Source organism: Neodiprion virginianus, chromosome 3, assembly GCF_021901495.1.
Source record: "Neodiprion virginianus isolate iyNeoVirg1 chromosome 3, iyNeoVirg1.1, whole genome shotgun sequence".
Lineage (NCBI taxonomy): Eukaryota > Metazoa > Arthropoda > Insecta > Hymenoptera > Diprionidae > Neodiprion > Neodiprion virginianus.
The window spans coordinates 24,367,892-24,384,888 of NC_060879.1; the positions used below are offsets into that span (position 1 = coordinate 24,367,892).

The 16,997-nt window shown below is 38.8% G+C and overlaps 1 protein-coding gene across 3 annotated transcripts in view; it reads left to right on the forward strand.

The window, feature by feature from the left end:
- Nucleotides 1-7,667, forward strand: part of LOC124300174 (TWiK family of potassium channels protein 18-like) — a 274,675-nt gene extending 267,008 nt beyond the window's left edge. For all 3 annotated transcript variants that reach the window (XM_046753903.1, XM_046753901.1, XM_046753904.1), the window contains 3 exons: nt 382-587; nt 716-1,001; nt 2,507-7,667. In XM_046753903.1, coding sequence (XP_046609859.1) covers nt 382-587; nt 716-1,001; nt 2,507-2,787 — 773 coding nt within the window. In that variant the 3' untranslated portion in view covers nt 2,788-7,667. The remainder of the gene's footprint in view (nt 1-381; nt 588-715; nt 1,002-2,506) is intronic.
- Nucleotides 7,668-16,997: the final 9,330 nt, after the last annotated feature.

Sequence of the window (16,997 nt, forward strand, 5' to 3'; positions counted from 1 at the left end):
GTACATGAGGTAGAATAGTACATCTAGGAGCATACTTGACATACTGAACTCAAACATCAAATTTTGTTCAGTTTTCAGGACCAAGGATGCCAATCTAGCCCGTATATCATTTCATATCGAAGAATGATGTCCAATCTATTTTCTCACTGTAAACGTTTCCAAATTAGAAAACCATCATGCTCACATCACTTCCTCCACCGTATTAATCTGTCCTCCAAATACTACCTAGACTTAAATCTTACTGAACCATTGTTGTGCACCAGTATCAATGGAGAGACAGAAGATGCAATAATGGTATCGAGCAGCGAATTGATAGATGAATGCAGCACTCCCTAATTGATCGCCAAAGTTGAACATAACCGAGTAATTTTTTATCATCAGGATACGGAAGCATCGCGCCTCGGTCGACTTGGGGCAAGGCGGCAACGATGGGTTACGCCACTCTGGGAATCCCCTTGACCCTCGTCTATCTATCAAGCGCCGGGGGACTCTTGTCCAGGTGTGCCCGTGGCGTGTTCACCAGGGCACTTTGCTGCTGCCTATGCTCCAACTGCGGCTACTGCTGCTACGACGAAAGGAGAATGCAGGTACGATCATTCCGATCTTTTCATCGATCCTCTCGCTCCTTGATTTGTTCATCTCATTAGCTGTGCCATTTTCAAGTACGTATCATCAGACCCCTGCTATTAACACAAGGCGTTTGTTCGTCGATCAGGAGAAAGAGAGACGCATGAGAAAGAAGCGCCAACAAGAGGAGCTCGCCCAGCAGCAGCAACAACTCCAACTTCAGGAACCGTTTTACGTGAGGGCGAATGCGTCTGCCTTTTCCAGTGCCGTCGAGGTCAAGACCAGCCCGAAGGACGAAATTTCCAGCCTGGGCTCGGGAGACAGGCCGAATGTCACCATCCTGGCCCCTATCAGTATCTGCCTGGGAGCAATGCTGTGTTACATCATTGCTGGAGGCTTAGCTCTGCATAAACTGGAAGGATGGACTTTCATAGGTAATAATGAGTTACCGAATGACATAAAGTTGAGGTGGTTAGATACAGAAACGAGGTCTAAGTAACCATTTGAGACGGAAAGTATTGAGTATCACTTGGGAGCCATGCATCTTCGCAACCACATGACGGAACAACGTGAAATTAGGTTCGTAAGGGGTTTTTGGGTCGCTGAACGATGAACCAATATCAAGTTCTAGGCGTTCAATTTTGATGAAAAACTAGATATGAAGGTTTTTGAAGTTACTGAATACGAATCTATTGCAAAAATTAAACTGTTCAAACTAGCTGATTGAACACGCAGGTGGACTGTAATATATTTCCTTATCCTCCATGGAGTTTGTAAAATCAAACGAAATTCTTTTTGTTAATATTATCATATCGTAATTTTGATCTTGTATTCGTGTTTAACAACTCTGGAACTCGCCAACTGGCTAAGAAGCTAAATTTTGTTTGTATCAAAAAAATGTCCCGAAGCATTCGTTGTCATAAAGGTGGTAACTTTTCCGTGAACTAATTTTACAGTTACATTGCAGATCACTTAATTTTCTTCCATTTAGAGAAGATTTACCTGGAATAAGATCAAGTTCCATTTGTATAATTTGATTTTCCTTTTGTTCCATATGCCGGATGAAAAATGTCTAAGATTTTCACCCTGTATTGCAGAAAAGCTTTCTCGAGTCATTTGTAAGGCACGAGGATTGACTTTCGGATTAAGAAGAAAAAAGTGCTCGTTTCGCAGTCCCATATGTTCTCTGTCAAATCCTACAAAGCGGATTGATAAATACCTATGAAGAATTTCGTGAAGTTGGGGGACGTACATGGCACACACTGTGCGTAGGTGTAGTGATTCATTTCCACGCTCACTCAGAGACGACGAAGGTGGCAGAATTCTTACAACCACATCGCGATGTTTGATAAATTAGATTTCACAGCGTCAAACTCTTCTACTTGAGCTGTATACCGATAGTATAAACTTAGACGGAACTTTCGAATCTTATTTGTCACAGTGTTCTTACAGACGACTTTCAAGAAGACTAAGCTTTCCATAACAGTTAAAGCTTGTATATAACACCATCTGATGTCAACCTAAGACTACCTGGTGTCAGTTGTACGTTATCTGACAGTTTAATACTGTCGGGTATCAATCTCAGAGTATTTGATGTCAATCTGATATTATTCGATGCAATTCTAATAATTTCTGATGTTATTGTAAGACAATCTGAAGTCAGTCTTACAACATCTGATGCTAAATTTCCGAATTGTCCTAAAAAATTAGTCTACAAGAGTGCATACTGGCCAATGTTGAGACCATATTTTGCACAGTCTACTTACCAGAAGAGGATTGAGTAAAAATTAAAAGAATCAATACCACAGTAATGGTAAACAATTGTTCGTATGGTTGTTTAAGTTCACGATGACCAATAGTAACGACAGTGTAGACCAATAAGAACCTTGACGAATACAGTAAGCAAGTAATTGACGCATGAATCTTTCCTTATTTCCAGACGCTTGTTACTTCTGCTTCATGACCCTGAGCACAATCGGCTTCGGTGACATGGTACCAGGTTCCTACCCACGCTACAACCCAGCCGATTCCCGAAACGTGACAGTTTGGTTTTGCTCGTGTTACATAATGTCGGGAATGGCGCTGACGGCGATGTGCTTCAACATCCTCCACGACGAGATCGTGCATCGGCTGAATCATCACATCGAGAAACAGGAACCTGTCAAAGCGTCTCAGAGCGTGGACGAACTGGCAACCGACCCGTTTTCCCTCACCTCGTGACAATTTCCGGCCAGTACAATCTGTCACAGAAACGTCACCGAGGAGACTCTCTGCGGCGACACACCGACGAGCATATTCGCCCACGAGAACGAGATGAACATTTTGAAGGACTCTTACAACCAGGTCGACGTCACAAGGGACTGTCAGCCGGGGCTGAAGAAGGAGGAACAATTAATTCCTATTTCAGCTGTTTACACCCTTCCGGAAGTCGACGAAGAGGCCGAAGAAAACACGGAAATGTAAAGGGTGACGCAGGGCGGATATTTTAACCCCCCAGCAAGGTTACGGGGCTTGGATTTCGACTGTCTATACTATTTCAAACTCATACCTATGACATACATAACAATTGTAATACCTACATCTGTACAATCCGTCAGATTTAAAAATCACTCCAACGTTTCTCACAGTTATTTATTACTGTCGTCATTATTATTACTATACTATTGTTATGAAATCTCTTCGCATCGATATGCTGCGTTTGCTTCAGTGCGTTTCATTTTACCGGATCGTTGTTGGAGCTGATCATACGGAACGAAAGCTAATTAAGCACTTGGCATTTCGTGACGACGTGATTTTTCATTTGCAAAGTAATCTTACATATAAACTGCAATCGCTGTAATTTGTGCCAGCAGTTGTGTCATATGAAACAAGTTAATCCTCGTCTGATAATAATTTATCTGAATAAAGCCCATCACTAATCAATTATACAGCGAAACTGTTTAGTTTCTAATTATAAAAAGCTGTGATACAAGCAATTAACAGTTAAATCTTTTCGTTGTTCGTTTCGTTAAGCAAATAAGGAAACATTGGACGAAATGCTACGTCTGATAACGGTTTCGAACCCTTGATGCAGATTGTGAAAAATAAAAACCGTCCAGTTATCTTCAATATGTAAAGTGATGTAAAGTGAAAATCTGCTGGCACGCGATTGATAACTCACTCGTAATTTTCTATCGGCTTTTAATATATTTTTTCTTACTCCTTCAAATAATTGTCTGTTTTTCAGTGAAACCAAATAACGTGCAGACATTCTTGCCTGTAAAATAGTACTCAAACGATAGAAGTTAATGTAAATCTTGTGCTCAAGAACAGTATGAATAATGAGGTTATAGGAATAAGATATGATTATATGGATAAGAAGAAGAATGTTGCGTTTAGAAGGACTATCCACATTGTCTAATATTCGTATTTTAAATGACGGAATATACACATAATACATTAATAAACTGTAGGATAGGCAAATTTATATAATGAATTATACCATAAATATAGGAACAGCGAATAAATTTTGTTTCTTAACATATCATGTAAGGTATAAGACGCAGAGGAAGAAGTGAAAGTATTTTACACTCTCTTTTATTTTATCTTCACTTCGACTGCGATGAGTAAATGTGTGTGTATAAAAACTGCGGGAGAATAATGAGAAAAAAAAAAATTCTCTCTTTCCCTGCGATTGGGAAAAAATTTACCCGCATAGATGGACAATTGATAATATGATAATTAATTGTCTGATCTACGAGTAAATCAACCGATCGATTAATGATTATTTGGAAAACAATGTGGGGCGGTCGGGAGTAAATTAATTTGTAAAATATTGTAAATAATACGATTAATATTCGATTACTCGTTGCACGGACAAAGTGTTCGCGATATTATTATACACTGTAAAAATGAAAGAAAAACTCCGCAAGTGTTTTATCAAAGAGACAAAACTTGACCGCGGAAAAATAGAATAGCCTGAGCTGATTATTTTCACTACATAAAATATTCTGAACAGCTCTCACATAATTATATCTCGCCTTGGCTGTCGTAAATATCTGCATACTCAACTCGTTCGAAAATAGATAAATGTAATTGAAAATCTATCGGAGGTCGCCTGTCACAGGTCCGGAAATCCTACAGATTTTGCAGCTATCGCTGCGATTAGCCACACATCGTTCGTTGAGATCTATATAGCTGCAATCTCTAATCTTCGGTTAGTAACGGTCGTTAAAAAAACCGTAAGCGAATTATTTCAATTCAACAATAATAAATTAGTTCCTTCTGTTTCGTGTCACCGGATGCAAATGCATTTATGAATATACATACAGTGGTCCGAATTTCTATTGGCTTGACCTCGAAAAATTTATACCGACTTGAAGGTATCGTTGAAAGGCGAACGATGAACAATAAAATGCCGACAGTTCGTGATCAAAAACTTTCACGAATTTTTTCGCGAGACAGTTTTGAGTTCGAAATGCGATTAATAGCACGCGAAAAATGTAATAAGACGAAATTGTAATATACTTTCATCTTTCTCTACTTAGGTGAGAAAAATGCGTGGTCAATTTTGTTTAATCTTTCCTGTTCAGGATTCTCTGGTCTCCTGGTTTCCCGTTCGCCGTGTTGCGAATCCCGGGGGAAATATAACGAAGTCGCTGACTCAAGACTTTTCGGTCAGTTGGAAAGTTTATTCGGCAATTTTACGTAAAAAATTCCAATAAAACTCTTGCATCGCTGGGGGACTTATTTTTCTTGTTAGTCAAACTGAGGGCCCAGAAAAGCTCGACAGCTTCGCGTTGCGGTACAGCGACATTTTTCACCCACCAAAATTACACCCGCAGTCTACGAAAACGTTCTCCATGTCTTCTCCCGAATTTGCGTCGATTGTTTTCGGTTACTCTACAAGGAGATGGACAATAGGATTTTAAATTTTATTCTGCACAAATGTTTCATTGGAAAACGTGATCCCATTTATATCGAACAGCAATCTGTATAGTGTTACAATTTTTACGAGCACTGCCGAGCTGACAATCAAATCGATCACCTATCAGTACCACGTTAATTATTTCATGCCAATCGAAGTTTATTTCATTTGAGCAATGTAGAAGGAAATTTTTTCTCATCGTGAATTGTAACCATTTTTGATCGATCTTATTCAACATATTTTGAGACATCAATGGTAGGAAAACAGTAATCTTATTTGTCTGATTTTTAACGCAATGCAAGAACAATAACGTAACTGTTCAAAAATTGATTGATTTATTATGTCTTATAGTGAATTGTAACCAGTGGAAAAATTTGTTGCAACTATAATACTGGTTATAAATGTCTGCATTCAGATTTCAGGTTACTTGAAACAATTGTTAGCTTATGAAAAAAACTACATGAATTTCTTTAAATTGTGTCTCTGACTCGTATGGACAGGAGTTTGGCAACTTTATACTTATATTGTAAAGATCATTCTAAGATCTTGTATTTCCTCTTCAAATATGCAATCAAATTATAATTTATTTCAAACACTGCCTAATTGCATCTGTTACAATTCAGTACAGAATTTTCCATTTAAGATTGTGAACCTATTCTATCAAATGTAATAACGGAAAATTGTATCAAGAATTCAGACAAACTTGATCACAATCGAATGACGACAATGATAATTTGTACGACAGTTTAATTTTTTATACCACTATAATAATCGTGGAATCTCTGTAATCTTAAAGTTTTTAAGAATCATTTTCTGTAATGAATCAAATTTAAAATTCAAGTCATAATATTATCTGGGAATATATAAAATACAGTTGTTTCAAATAGAGTGGAAAATACTTGATTCTAAAAAGATTGATCACATGATTATCAAGATCAAGAAAAGATTATCAATTTATTATTATTAGATTATCAAATTTCCCATTTCCATGAAAAGTACGTAGTTTCCTCGATATGTCTTCTTGAGTTTAGTTAATGTCTACGAAAATAGTCGATACGATCGTAAGACATGCAGATTTATTTCTTATGTACAAAACTTTGACGTTCAAACTCGCGTTCAATCACAGTCTATATAATCACAGAGTGTGTATGGGTACACGATGCTATACAGGCTTATCAAAAAAACAGATTGAATTTTCAGTCACGTAATTACTTTCATGTTAAGGGAGGTAAAATAGGGTGGCTGTCTGTGACATATCGTTAAATCCTCAATGATTTTTGGTACCACAGTTAACGAGAGAATTCAAAGGATTTGGGGAATTCCGCTTATCCAATAATTGCACCGATTCCAAGAATTTGACATTCATTATTGCCAGAGTAATAAAATTGAGTGAACCAAAGGGGTACAAAACCAGAAGTTATTCGGTTGAATGATCTTCGGTGATTTATTCACAGAATGAAATACTTCTTTTGATTGAATAATGCGAAGAGCTCGTGAATACATCGTCCAATTTACTTTCCTATCTAATTGCAAATGGGCACCGCGGCTTCACCCTGATCGATTGAAAGTCCTAATTGAATAATTATTTGATTGAATTTCGCGCGACATTTGAATATTTACTTCTCCATAAACGATGGACGTACCCAGGTATAACTCCTTGTTCTTAACTGGGGTAGAGAATTGAATGCAATACCTCAGACAGCGGTGAAAGAAAAGATGTCAATTTTTCCTTACTCCTTTTCCACCCATCGATGGTTATTTAAATGAAAAACAGATAAACGTGCAGCCGACTGTAGAAGTTGCGGAGTGAAAGGGAGTCGAAATTTGGTGTGAGCTCATTTCTCCGGTAAAACAATATGTGCAGAAACTCGGAGATTCTAAAATTCACACCCCGTGTACTGCGAACTACGTGTATAATAATCGTATATATATATATATATATATATATATACATATGGAAGAGAAAATAAACTAATAGTAAAATTGAAAAAATAAATAAACATAAATAAGAATAGGAATCAATCGATGTTAGACTCGAAAAAAAATAAATAAAACTTGTACACATATTATACTCGGATATATTTGTACATATTTACCACCCAGAAGCACTGTAATATACACCAAGGATAATCGAACGTCTGTGTAATCATTTGTCAAGCATAATTATACATGTATCTTATTAATACGAAATAAAATATTACAGAAATTGAAATTTGTGAATTTGGAAAATTCAAACGGTTCGTCAATTGCGCCTTTCCCATAGGCAAATTATATAGCCGCAGAGAAAAATCTTGCCAATTTACGTTTCTCGGTCAGAATTTATGCCGGGCCGATGATGGGAGACAAAAATTAATGTTTCGCCTCGAGAGAAGGACCCGTACGTACAGCTCACGTTATATTCAAACACGGCCGTAAACTTGCACGGGAACGCGGATTTCCTTTCAGTCGAGATCACGCGATTCTAATATTTCAAGGCAAGCCATGCAGAGAAAGCCTTATCGGGAACAAGTCGAGAAGCATAACCCGAATTCCGGATGTAACAAAATAATGCTCTTCCGAAGCGTTTGAAGGCAACGTTACGCGATGCTTTTGATCTCTCCAGGCATGCGCCATACGCTCGGTAATGACATCAAATATGCAATAATGCAATGGCTGTAGGCCTGGATATAAATCGAACCATACGGAATAACTCTCCGTTTTCTTCCTTGTTTTATGGCCGAATTCCATCTGAGTGACTTCTCACGCAGCTGCAGAAATTAAAAAATCATGCACGAAGTAGCCATGTGTAAGGAATGAGGGGGAATATTTTCAATACCACGTCGTGCAAGCCTCTATTTCACTTATCAATTCAACTGCTGACAAAATGTTTTCACTACAGAATCTGTATATATAATAACTTTGTTGAGCGACCAATAATTGTATGCAATATTGCTATAATTTACGAGTCGAGTTTGAACAATGACTTTTGTAGGTAGTAAAATCGGCCAATCTTCGAATGTGTAACAGTGGTTGTATCTGATAGGAGGAACTAGAAATACATTAGCGTTAAATCTCATTAATAATAAAATTGTGACGGACACCAAAAATGAGATCGCGTATCACATGTTTCTTTCATTTTTGTTTTATTCTAATAACTGCTTGTTAATAATTCTGTTCAATCACGGTGTAAAATAATTCTTCGTTGAACTTTTGAACAGAATATGTTTACGTTACTTGCGAGTTTAAAATTCAAAATCAGCGTACATCTAAAACAACAATATTCAAAATGACAGATAAAAATTGAAAAAAAAAAAAACGTGTGTAACTTAATATTACACGTGTTTTCGATCCTGATCGAAGTTATTGTTAATCTCTTCATTTAATTAGTACAATTACGAAAATATTGGATTGGATGGTAATTATTAAAATGAATTTCGATCAGTGCTGGAAACTTTAAAAGCAATATTACATCGAAAAATGTTATATCCAAATTTCATTGTGGACTACGCGTTTCGCCACTTTCACAATTGATTCATGAGCATAATCCGTAAGACCATTTTGATTCTGGAATAAGTACGATCTCGAGATAGAAGCCGGATTACGTGTTGGTTGAAAAATTACATAATCGTCATACCCTGGCCGCCTGGGGTAAAGTAGGAAAAGGGAATCGAGTCCCTTCGGGTGGGCAGCTTATCTGTGTCGAATTGGGGTTGCCCACCGTCCTCCGCACCCAACACACTCGCAGAGAAGTCGATCTGATCGAGCGATGTATCTTCGCTTTCTCCGCATTTTCACCTGGTTACATCGACAATTTATGACTCGATTTCGATTCCATTTCGAGCCACCGCGGTTTGTTTACTTATTGGCATCTATAGCTTGCACATGTAGGATCTCGGGTTATTACATTTATATTGAATCACCGACTGGGGGACGATCCATCATTTACAAAGTGAGGAGAAATGTACATAATTCATATCCAGTTGTATACTCCCTGTATATGCAACGCGTCGTTCGTTCGGACAGTTTTTAATCTCCCAATATCCCCGCGAATGTTATAAGCAATCCGAAAATGCGTTTGTTATCTGAGCTGTGTTGAATACTTTCAGCACTTACCGACCCGTCAAACCACGCTTTAATCAGATCCATTGTTTCACGCTAATGCACAAGCAGCGATATGTGCAACCGCTAATCCGAGTCGATGCGCGAAACAATGCGAGGTACTCTAATCATTGAGACCTGAAATCTATTTCGTTTGATTTTACAGACCTTCGGTCTTGATCTTTTTAATCAGATTATCAGTCTTTGATCGCTAATCCATCGTGTTACACGTGGATCCTACAGTTCACGAGACGGGAACCACGACCCCTGTATTGACGTGCGACAAGCATCGGTGATTAACTATAGAAAGCCTGTCATACACGGGCACCCGGCCAACAAGATTTGCAACGGTGTTGAGTATCTGTGGGTACCACTTCCAGGCAGTTCGTCAATAACTCTCCATTTCCGGACGAGGCCTGATAACTAGGATAACTTATCGAAACTAGGATCGAAAGGGTGTTATTATTAAGACTGATAAAGCGAGTACGAAGATTGTATCACCTGTACGAAATGCGCGTTTCAGATGCAATTGATCACCCGGAAGCATGTTGAACGGAAGTATTGTGTTCGTATAAAAGGGTGTTGAGTGTCCAAAAATTCAACGTATAGCATGGATTTCCTCATGAAGAGAATACGTGGTGATCATAGCTCGTAATGTTTCTGTAATAAAATTTCCAGCTTACAAGTTTGTACTTGGACGCTTTATTGTTTGTGCCAAGTTTAATCAGGAATCCAAGGGTCAATCGTCATCTTTGGAGCCGACGCAGTTAGTATCGAACTTTAAAATTCTTCAGAGTGATTTTGAAACGTGTTACGTGACAAATCCTTTCAAAATTTCCACTGGTACGGTATTCCCACACACCTGAAAGGGTGTCAAAATTTGGTCGATTCAACTGAATTGCGCTATCTGCAAATAAGCAGCATCATTTAAACGATACGATTTCAATCAAAACCAACACGCAAGTATTTCTCGGTATCAATATAAGCATTCCACGGAATTTGCACTATACCGACAAATAGTACGCGATAGTCAATTTTGCTTCGTAATTTCAGATGGTGGTAACAATCTGCAGTACCGAGGGTAGAGCTTTTCTCAGCAGACAGCAAGCCCGTTCGACCATGGAGACCTTCCAGTGGGTCGAAGTTCGCTTCTATCGACCATAAAGAATATAAAGACCCACATCCCTGGTTTATTTTTCGTTACAGTTTGGGCTGATTTGGGGGTATTATCAGTTTCGCGTATTATCAACCAAGCTACAGGCCACGCCGGTAAAAGTTCTTCATAACTAACAAATATTGCGTGCAAAACGTTGATAACGTACCGTCGTCATTGTAAAATCGAAAAGTTGAGGAAATCTTGCGCAATAAATATGTACGCCGAAATTATGAAACGGAAAACCAAATGTCAATAAGATACATGAACGTGTATCGTTTATATTTACCTGAATGAATCAAATCTTTTACAGTCGATAGTAGCATTTCTAAGATGCTCGATTTATTTTTTCAAAGTTTTTTACAAAGTCAACTTGGAGCTGCAAATATTTTGGAATATCATTTTCATGTGAAAAAGTCTCAGTTTAAAGTCGCAACTAAAAATGCACTGGCTTTAAACAACTCCTTGGACTATTTTCCAATTATTTATATCAAGAACTGGTTCCTAACATTCAATCGCGTATATTTATGTTGTGCACGGATTCATTATACATATCAAATAACATTATTTTTTTCGATGTAACTGAGATGCAGTTAAATTAACATTGTTGAATTTGGCTGAAACGAATTGCCTCGAATGAATTTCAACAGTTGTGGAGAGAATACGGCATCTGTACGGTGATACGTGAAAATTTCAATCGGTGGTCACATCGTGGTCATAGTAATATCCGATACTGCATTATCCATCTGGTTACACGTGATGGTAATACTATCATGGAAAGCTGCAATAGGCTAGCAGTCTTTATACGTCTTCAGTCGACCACAGAAATGTGGGTTTCATCTGGAGCGACGACCTTCGGTACGAGTATCCATCGTCGGTAATACCGTGCACTACGTAACCACTTTTTTTTATCATTGTACAGTAGGGTAGTTGATATTGCCTTCATTATTCTGCGATTCCGAAATATTGAGTGGCTGTTAACGGGTACTAATAGAAAACAAATTTATTCATGTCCAGGTGTACAAAGCATCGAGTGAACAACGTGAGATACAGTACAATTATTGTACGGGCTATCCCACCAAATGTGGAAACAGTTCTTCATGCAAAAAAGTACAAAGATAGCGTAGACAATAAGGATTCTCTGAACTTGTTTTTAGTATACTGAGAGGAGGGTCAGGAATGGAGTCTATAGCTTGAGGCTTTCAGAACCCATAAATAGTTGCGATGTCTGGTCTTGAATACTGGCAATTAATCGCATGTTCAACTACACTTGGAAAACCATTCCAAAGCAGACGCAAGATCGGTACAAGATTTGTTAAATATAAGGTTCGGTGTTATACAAGGGTAGACGTGGGTACACGGTGTACGAATGCAGTGATTTTTCAAGCATTGTTGTACTGAAAAAATACTGAATCATGATTCAAAACCTTACAGAGAAGTTACCATATCCAATTCGAAAATTACATAGGTCAATGTGATTTTACGTGAATTTTATTATCTAACGTGATGGATGAATTCACAGTATGGACACAGTACCATTTTTAGCCATTTTCGTAAGATTCTGTATCTACCAGTGTAACTTTTAATCCATTCAATTACGCACTTCAAAACCATTATCCTACTCTAGGCAAGCCTTGGACTGAATTTTGGGATACTCGGTACGTTTTTTTGTCTGAAAACTTGTCTTACACGTAGAACAAAAAGTGAGAAAAGCTGGTAGGTCTTCTGTCAGGGTAAGCGAGTAAGATATAGTGCAGCAGAGAAGAAGTGTTACTGACTGATTCAACTGTAAAAAAGGAACACTCATTCATTACGTCTGATCTTCAATGGTATAAATCATTGTTCGCAGTTGCTCTTGGATCTGTAATCGTACCTACGCATTGACACTGTATCAGACAGCGGCGGTAGTCATTCCAAGTCAGCAGTCGAAAATTTTGAATTTGAAACTGCGACGCCCTCTGTCTGAAAATTTCATACTTCACAATTACCCAAATTTTACAGTCAGTATGGAGCCAGCTACAGAGTCGGTCGGTCGACGATTCGAGAAGTGAGATCCGTAGTCGATATTGTTCACGTACAGTGAACGTCGTGTTTGTTGACCGCATGACAGCATCCATAATTGCCAGAAATTGTAATCACCCGAGTGAAACAATCCGTATCAGAAACAATTGCTTAGTGCATCGAGTGCAACCCGGGGTTGAGATGAGCAGTGTACCATATTTCCAATGCTTGCGTTCAATTAGATACTGCACACTTTACATGGGTCAGTAGTGCAACACGTTGTCAGTGTTTACAATCAGTAGCTTGGGTCAGCAGTGCCATGCAATTTCAATATTCGAATAATTCTGTAATTGATTGAGGTCAATGAAATCGGTTTGAGTCCCTAACTGCAATGACCTTGTTGTATCAGAGCATATATCAGTAATCTGTGTCAGAATCGCAACAGCGGCAACCCATTCATTAGATCAGTACTCTTTTACGTGACAACAAATTCGTCACTACGCTGGAATTGAACTAATGACGTACCAAAATCATGTGCTGGGATGTAAAGTTTCGTCCTTCGTATTTTCAATACGTATCACAGTCGGAGTAACTGTCCTGGAAATGATGTAGGGAATCGTTTAAATTTGTATATTTTCCCAATGCTGCAAGTGATTGGATGTATAAAGACAGAATAAAGTACCTGCAATTCAGAATGTGACAAAAAGGTGTATTTATTTAAAAAAAATGAAATTCTGGTAACACGTAATCATCGTCAAGGATTTATCCCGCAGAGAAAGTATTATTTTTATGAAGAGAAGAACACGGACAGGTCTGCGTAAGCCGCAGAAAATTTCGACGCAACATTGCCGAGGGTATTTTTCCTTTTTTTTTTTCTATCCTCCAAACCTCCTCTCTCTCGCTCTCGCTCTCTCTAGAGTCTCTCGGTCTTTTTTTTAAGTTAATTTTCGTTTGTTCCCGTAACACATCCATTCCCCTGCTTAATTCAGGGGTTCCGGTGTTGTTATTTTTTGCTCTTTTTTTCGCTTTTTAATTTCTCCCAAACCTCCTGGCCGCAGCACGTGCAAACACACGCGTGAAATTCACCCCGACACACAGCAAAGCCACACCATGTATAGGTAAACGTATTACTTTTATCCTCTCGCTGGCTTACCGCCCAGAAAAGCTACACAGAAGCACCCTCTTCTCGCCATGGCGCGACTCCTCGAGTCTGGTTCTAGGTTTAATTTGGCAACTGTTTATTTGCACACAGTACAGCTAAGGCCTCGGAGTTTCGCCTGGGAGCAGCCAGTCGTCACAACTGGCTCAGGCCAAGTCAGGAGTCTCTCCCCCTCGTCTTTTCTACCCTCGAGTGTTCGAGTGTGTACATGTATACATACGCCTAATATGTATATACAGGGTGTATCAGTATTCGGGGACCGCCGGGCGCTCACGGAGTCCTTGCAAAACAAAAATCATCAAGAGTAATTTTATTCTTACTTTTTTGCAAAGAATCCCCGAGTGCCCGGCGGTCCCTGAATACTGATACACCCTGTATACACAAATATATATATATATATATATATATATATTAGGGTGGTTATTATTTTGGTCATGTGGAAATTTCTTTGCGCTCAACTCTCAAAATTAATGAATATATATATATATATATATATGGAAACAAATTTAGCTGAATCTCTGAATTTTTTCGATAACTTTAACACCCCCCGCCGAGCAGTCGAATTTTTACACGGAAAAATGCATGCAATTAAAATTTCAAAAAAAAAAACTGTTCATTACTGTACAACTGTGTATCATAAAAAAATTTGCTCCGGTTATTCTGTAGAATATTTAATACTCTACGAAAAAGATCTGTTTTAAAATTTACAACGTGAATGTAATATTTATCACGTTATCAGCAAGGAACGGTCTTCATTTTTTCGCTAATAACGTGATAAATATTAGATTTGCGAAAATTTTACAAGAGGTATATTTTCGTAGAACATTAGATGTCCTACAGAATAGCCAGAGGACAATTTCTCATAATATATATGTATATGTGTATATAGTATACCTCTGATCGTATATGAATATATGTACGTGTATACACATGCATGTATATGTTTACCAAGAAAGGGAGACGGCAAGGGGGATAGTTGGTGGTGAGGTGAAGTCGCCCCTTCAGCCCGACGACAAACACCGAGAAAGACAAATAAAATGAACCCTTTGTCATCTCGAGCTGCGTGCGAGGTTTGAGCTCGGTTCAACCAGGTTCAGCCACGGCTACGAGCAATTTCCGAACAGACTGCGCCTCGGGCAGTAAAACAGCCAGTGGCGTTCGGGAAATTTTGGTGTTTACCCCGTTGGATGCGAGACGTGGGCGGATGAGATCGCGCTCGCGCTAGGTGGAGACAGCTACGGGGAATTGGGCGATATTGTCTTTTTTACGCGGACCCTTCATAATTTCACTTTCTTTCATTAGACCTTTCCTTCTTTTATCACTCCTGATTGCTGTGTTAAGAATACACCTTTTTTATTTCCTCCTCGCTCAGATTTCCCTTCATCCAATCGCTGGAAGTCGAATCCGTGAATTATGTGTTTGAAGAAATAGAATTTTCAGAGCCTAATTCAATTTTCTTCCGTACAACAAACTCGATTAGAATAAAAACATGGGGTTTTTTTTTTTTTTTATCAAAGCTCGGTGATTCCTGAATATTAAGGATTTTTAAGACCTACAGTCAGGTCGACAAAGTGTTCGAAGAAATGTTTACGAATTGTCACGAAAGCTTTACCAGCTTTTCGAAAAATCTACATTGCTTGTGCGGTTCTTGTTAAGCTTATTTTATTTCTGATGTAGTTCTCCACATAGATTTCGTACTGACTAGATTTTGGGCCCCTATAATATATTCGTAGATTTTGAAGCTCATGATCTGTCAAATATAACGATTGTAAATATCAGATTTTATATACCAAGTGATGAGCTCGAAAAAAGATCTGCATCAAAAGATTTGCAGTATATTTATGTTCAGATCAAATAAGCAAACGTTCGTCAAAATCGAATGACCTACATGGATTTATCGGTAAAAAATAGTAAAATAATATGATTTTGCTGACGTTATTGATACTAGTATGTGGTTAGTTTATTCCACTACAGTGTTCAATTTGATGAGATTTAAATGCACACTTTAAACCTGTGTTTGGTTACGCTTTCGTTTTCTTCAATTTTCAAATCAACTGTACGTCCCATTCATCCTGAAACAATAGTTCGTAGTTCACAGTTCACGTTTTACAATACACAACTAACTAACATTCCAAAGCGACCACGCAATGGTAAGAAATCGGGGTGGAAAAGTACAAATGTAGAATCAGGTCCAGAAAAGAAAGTGTGTAAAAACAACACTACGCTTTTTGTGTAGCTGGTGTCCCATATGGTTCGTGGTTCCAACCACCCGTTTCTGCCGCAACCACTCACGAAGTGTAAACATATGGTACACAAATTGTGAAGAAAACGCGGCAGAGGGGGCCGGCGAAAGAGGAACGGACAGATAAACGAAGGTAAGAACGGACCAACGGCAGAAGAAGAAGGGCAAAGCAGGTTGCGCCCAAGAGGGAGACGGCGCCGTTATTAGGCTTACGTCGGCGCTGGCAAAATTGAAAAATAAATTGTTGAGGGACCAAGAGGCCCAGAGCATGGAGTTGCACGCCCGTTGTACGCAATATTTACAAAAGCTAATAGAATACCTTATACACTACGCCTTGTATAACTGTAACAGCGCCCCTGTCATAATATATTGCATACTCTGCTCATGTCACTTCGAAAAGAATAGTAAATTGTGTAACAAAGAGGCAAACTCGATTTTTTCGGGCTGTGCGTAAGTTTGCAACGTGAGTCGTGAGGAAACGGGTACTTTGTGCACGGAAAATACGCATGGAAAAACGCGTAAAACAGGCTCGCGTTGTATGAAAGTAACTTCAATAGCCAGCGTGCCCTGCTGGCAGAGCTTTCTATGTTTCCAGAGGGTCACCGCCAGATACGTGCGAAATACAATTTCTATCTCGGCGCCTAGGACACCTTCAAAGAGCCCCGAGTAGGCGTCGCGATTAAAATGGAAACAATCTGTGATATCCGCTAGCTTTTCGCCGCCGTTATCACCTCGCAGGACGGTTGAAAGCCGAGGGTCACTACAAAGTGCCTTTGCCCCGAAGTTATTCGCAAAGCGACTAGATCGCTGTGTATCGCCATTCGCTACGAAACCCTGGAAACGAAATGCGATTCGGGTCAACGGTTATCGCCTCACGCAGACAAGTTTGAGT